Below are 6069 nucleotides of genomic sequence, written 5' to 3'. Positions count from 1 at the left end.
CGTCGCCATTACCCAAAAAGATAAGCCAACAAATAACAAATCAATCAATTTAGTGACGTGCTATTAATAAATTAAATAGTTACATATAATGAATTGACTACTTAAAATATCTAGACCCATAAAAATTGGATAGACAAAATTGTACAATCTCTCATTATCGTAATTTATAAGTGGCCAATAATTAGTAAATGATCAAATAATGTGCAATGGTATATCATAATGGACAATCAATATTTTAACAATGGCGACGAAATCAAACAATTATTAGGGGAAAAAAAGGGATGAAATCTTTCCATATACTTTTATCAGTTAAATGCTTTTAAATCACATCTCGATGCAAGGATCATTGAAATCAACGCATCAAAATCCAATAATAGATAGCATATAATTCAATAACTTCAAGAATATTTGTGTAATATGTATGAATTAAACTACTTGTACTAGGAAGATCCCCTATACAAGTTACTATGCAATGTTGGCATGCTACAATTATAATTTTCCTTATTCATATTGCAAATTCCAATATGTATATCATATTTTTATAAAAGTCATTATTCGACAATAACTAAATATTCTTTTAAAGTATTGTTAATTTTTTTTCTTATACAAGTATCAGTACAATATTTTACCAAAATATTGTTGTATGTGAAGTTTGTAAAAAGCTTCAAGTACAAAAGCATGCAGAGAAAAGGGTGGAACGAAACCCCTCATAGCGGTAAAAATCGTTATTACGAACATGTGGATAAATACGTAACGTATAACTTCTAAATCAATGAATGTAGGACAATTAAGTTGATGAATAACATGTAAATGCATAATATACAAACCCACCATTAAATGGCCGTCACTTTTTTCGTCTGGAAAGACCCAATTGCCCCCAATGATTTAAAGGAAATATATAAATACCTGCCTGCGATATGTATGGTATGCCAATTTAAATACCTCATTTTCAAATAGTCATTTTACCTCTTACGCCTCGTTAAGCATCAAGCACTCAATTTAGAAGGAGAAAACCTTAATTAGGTGAGAGGCATTTATTGATTATAATTTGAGGTCAACAATCTCTAAGACAAATTAAAGTTTTATTACTACGTCATGAAATTAATGGTTAAAATGCATCCCACCTCAACATTTGTTAACAAATGTAAAAATTTTCTATACAAGTATTTATTCAAATCAAGGGCCAAAATGCATGGCACTTCAACATCAATCAACAAATGTAAAATTTTTCTATACAAGTAGCTTAATGGTATAAATTATGATTAATTCTCGAGCTGTACTACACGTATTCCACGTCAAATACATCCCCGGGGGGCCGGGGGGGTTATAAGTGTGGATGAATATTTTTTTGACAATATTTTATTCATAGGATGTCCAACGCGAGTATTCTGGATCGTTCTATGAACCCCTCCTCTTTAAACATAACAAAAATCTTAATTCTCTAAATTGTCCACTTTGCACACATCCCAAGTTTTTGGTATCATAGCCCGTCTTTCTGGCCACGTTGCACGGGCGGTGGTGATTGGGCCCATTTGTTCTATTACAAGGAGCGCGGAGCCACGAAAGAACCTGTGAGCAGGTGGTGCAGACCCCACCTCAACGTGGGTTATGGGACCATATTTATATTTGAATATTGTTAAACACCATTATTAACAACTAAATTACTCTCAACATTTTTAAAATTATTCATTATCAAATTTTCAATTATGTAGCAAAATTCATCATTCCTTACATTTTGATCATGGAACAACGAATTTTCATTTCTCTTTAAATTATAAACATGAAAATCAGTAAAAGAAAAAAATAATAATAATAAAATAAGGAAAATATTCTAATTAAGTTCCATAACTTTTCAAAATACAAATAAATCACACTTAGAATAGTAAAATACATATTAACAAATAAAAATAATTTTAAAAAATTCATCTTACCCAACCTATGACATCAATCCTTATTCATCTCGTCTGCAGTCAAACACCACATATACAAAAATACAATCATGCTGATAATGCATCATCACCATCACCTTAGAAAAATTAATTCAAAAAAAATAATAATAAAAATAAAAACGACTAGATAAATAATCATCATATCTAAAAAGTTAAGAGCCACAATTTGAGTCATGCGATCAAGGCTGTGATTTGGTTCTTTCAACAAATAGTGGAGGGCTAGTGAGGTCACAGCTGTAGTGGTGGTTCTACGATCTAGATTGCTAATTTGTTACTTGTAGTGGATAGTGAAGAGCTAGTGATGTGACTACTGTCGATTGTGGTTCTACGATCTAAACAACTAATTTTTTATTTAGGATGGGAGGATGATTGTGTTTGGTCACAGATAGTGGTTGAGTAGGACGGGAGGATGATTGTTGATGGGGTTGGTCGGTGAGTTCATTGGGGGAGACGACATGCTTATTTTTCTAAATTTTATTTCTTATGAATTCATATTTATTTAATTATTTTAAGTGTGATTTTATTCATATTTTTGAAAAGTCTTGGTACTAAATTGCAGATATTCGTATTTTTCGTTGTTTTGATCTTTTTTAGTATTTATTTAAGAGAACGACAAATTAATTACTTAATGGTTAAAATAAAGGGAAGAACAATTTTTTTGCTTCATAATTGAAAGATTTGAAATAGATTATGCTTAAAAAAAGATTGAAAGTAGATTTACTACATTTCAAAAAGATTAGGAACGAAAAATACAAATCTCCCTTTTTAATGTAATCAAATAATATCCAGCTCTTCGAATGAAATATTCAAGTGTTATCATATTCATAATGTCGATTATATCTGTAAATATTATAACAAAATTCTTTACTCTTAATTTTAATATTTGAAAGATAAAATTTGTTCTCTATTTTTAGCTTTTGTCAACAAGATTCGACCATTCGTTCTTGTGCTTATGACACTTGTAAAACAAAAGATAACTCTCCGAGTAATATTCAAAAATTTGATATCCGACATATGATTAATGAGGAGCTACATTAAAATGGTATTATCAACATTTCAAATGATATTCTCATTATTTGAGTCCGTTTATATTTCAAAAGTACACATATCAAATCACAATATTAAATATTCTTGATACTTCAAACTTTGTGTTTGATATATTAAATGTCTTGAATGATATTTTATTTCGAACATGACATTTCTCTACATTTTAAATATTGTTCTCGATCTTTGACATGTGCAATATAAAATTATTTATTCTTTCATTAAGAGTAAAATGAAGAATTTGGTATGAAATTTGGCCATTTTTGCAAAGATGATTAAAAGTGGACATTTTTGAATTGACATATGTAAAATTGACATTTTTGCAAACGACCGTGCTACACTATCAAGTCTGTAAGAGGCCTGGTAGTGTAGCCCCTCTAACAATTAGGGGTGGGTACTTGGGGGTATTTTTTTAATTATGAAACCAGCCAAAATGAGAGAAAATAAGAGATGAGCTCTTCTATCAGGCCTTTTACAGGTACGATAGATAAGCATTTTCCTTTTGCAAAATGCCTCCAATAAAAAATAAAACAATTACTTCAAAAAAACTGTTCTTTTGCAAAATGCCTCTAATAAAAAATAAAACAATTACTTCAAAAAAACTGTACGGTCTACAATATGTACACTTGAAATGTGACAAGTGTGAGGACACCTTTTCTTCGGAACACGCATGTTTATGAAACGCGCTTCCACACGCGCGTAGGCTCATAACATCGCCATTGCTTGGGCACAAAAAAAATGTTTTTTATTTTGCAGTGTCGTGATCATCCTCCCTCTCCATACAGGCGTCGTCCTTGTTGTAACATTAATGAAATGTACATAAAATGAAACCCAAATTCACATGAAATTCACGCACCCCAATCAAACATTATATATACACTGCGTCCTCAAGCTCAGTCTACGTTTATTATATGCTGGAATCTTACGTAAACACACTTGTTTACTTACTTGGCTCGTCGGAGAAACTATATTCCGGCTACCTGAGATATACTTAAGATAAACCGGAAACCAAGATTCCGGCAATTTTTCTTATCGCCGGAATTTCAATAAGTTGATGTTCTATTTTGGTCATTGATGGCAAACGGACGAAAATTAACCACCAGCTGGAGTGAAAGGTGTTTAGGAAGTTTTGGTTACAATCGGGAGCAAGAAACAGTTTCCGGCGTGTCGGAGTTTGGAGAAGACGAAATTTGGTCAACTTTTGATAACGCAGTCGACGCCGACAATCATCTAGTCAATGGCGAGTGGACTTCAGTTGCTGGTTCCGAGAGTAATGAAAGCTTCAAGGGTTACAGGAGCCGCCGTCATGTTCCACGTGCCGACAGCCATGAGCACAACCCCCACCACCACGTTGGGGGCCTGTCGTCGGCTTTTGAGGATTCGAGTTCTCATAGGATCGTCCACCAGTATCGAAGCCGAGATAACGTAGTGGAATCTCCACCTGGGCACCACATGGCTACCTCGGCCCCAGTGAATGTTCCAGATTGGTCGAAGATTTATCGAATTAACTCAGTCGACTCACTTCACAAATTAGACGATGGCTTTGAGAATGGTGATTCGGAATTGGTCCCGCCACACGAGTACTTGGCACGCAGCCGAGACATGGCCGCAAACTCGGTGTTTAAGGGGGTGGGTCGAACCCTTAAAGGACGCGACATGAGACGAGTTCGAGACGCAGTGTGGAGCCAGACTGGGTTCGATGGCTAATTATGACTCAAAAGACTAATTTAATTATCATATATCTTGTTATTTGAGGAATGGTGATTGTTGCTTAATCATTGTTATTGGCCAAATTATAGTTCCGCAAGCGTGTAAGATTGTTACTAGATCGATAGGTATCGAACCCAGTCATAATATTTAGACTAGAAGTTCTCTTTGTTCGAACTTTCAGATCGATCTGTTATAATTGTTTGTAGAATGGGGTTTAAAAGCGTCATCGACGTGCTTTCCAAATTCAAGGATTATGAGCTTAATACGCATTAAAGATTCTTGAAATCAACCTTTATCTCGTTCAATTAACCTTGGAAATTGACGATTACATTATTTTAATTTTGGGCCTTGCAAAAATTATCATCCTAAAATTAATTTGTATATTACTCCTATATTATTGGAAGTCCCATTTCTATACATGGGAAAGTGACCACTCCTTCCGGACGGGCTGACAGGTGACAATAGTTTGGCCTCCTTTGCTTTGGAGTCTGTTGCTACAACATTTTAGTACACAATTTTCTTTTCTATCAATTAAGACTATGTCATAATACACGTACAATCTAATTTGACAATTCTGATTGATAATTTATATTTTGCAATATCACACTCATCCATTTTAAAAATTATTTTTTAAATTAATGGCTCGAATTTTGATTACATTAACATTGTCGACCATTATTGCCAAGCATGATTGTACATATAGATAAATGCATCACATATAGATGCAAAAGATGACAAAGTATTGTTATATGTACGTCAAAATATGTATTGAACTTCCTCATAGAGATAACAAGTGGTCGAACAATGAATATGACACTATCGTATAGTTAACTTCCTTAGAATTTTTATTTTTTTCGAGGTTATCGTCAAATAATGTTACATAGAATCATTTAACACCAATTTAGGCAACAATAAATTGTATATATTCAACTATATCATTTTATACAATTTAACCAATTGGTACTGCATGGCATTATTATATGGCAAATAAGAGAGAAATGGTAATATAAGACAGGGAATTGGACAACAAAAGTAAAATGGAGAAATGATTGAAAGTAGAAAGAGGTGTTGGGGTGGGGCAGAAGGGTGCTAGTTGAGAGATGTAATTAAAGCTGGTACCAATATATTGAAGGGTGGATACCTTCTGCCTAACCCTTTCAAGAAAGGGATGTAAGTCTATTGATTGGGGTACTTTGTGAGAGCTTGCGGTTCTATTTCTTCTCCAATTCTCTACCATAAATTTTTTGGATATCTCCAAATACAAATTATTCAAAAGGTAATCAAGTCGTTTAGCCCTATCTGGTCTTCATTTTTCCTCAGATTCATTTTTAACTACACATTTCACATGATCCGCAAGTTTTATCAA

General features: G+C 33.4%; 1 protein-coding gene across 1 annotated transcript; it reads left to right on the top strand.

Moving 5' to 3' along the window:
• Positions 1–3872: 3872 nt before the first annotated feature.
• LOC111395966 lies at positions 3873–4972 on the top strand. Its single transcript, XM_023022205.1, has one exon. It carries the CDS (start codon positions 4068–4070, stop codon positions 4698–4700), a length of 633 nt encoding a protein of 210 aa, XP_022877973.1. The 5' UTR covers positions 3873–4067; the 3' UTR covers positions 4701–4972.
• Positions 4973–6069: the final 1097 nt, after the last annotated feature.

Source organism: Olea europaea, chromosome 6, assembly GCF_002742605.1.
Source record: "Olea europaea var. sylvestris chromosome 6, O_europaea_v1, whole genome shotgun sequence".
In the NCBI taxonomy this organism is placed as follows: Eukaryota; Viridiplantae; Streptophyta; class Magnoliopsida; order Lamiales; family Oleaceae; genus Olea; species Olea europaea.
Note: the sequence above shows the minus strand (reverse complement) of the source record. Positions and strands in the feature narration are given on the sequence as shown.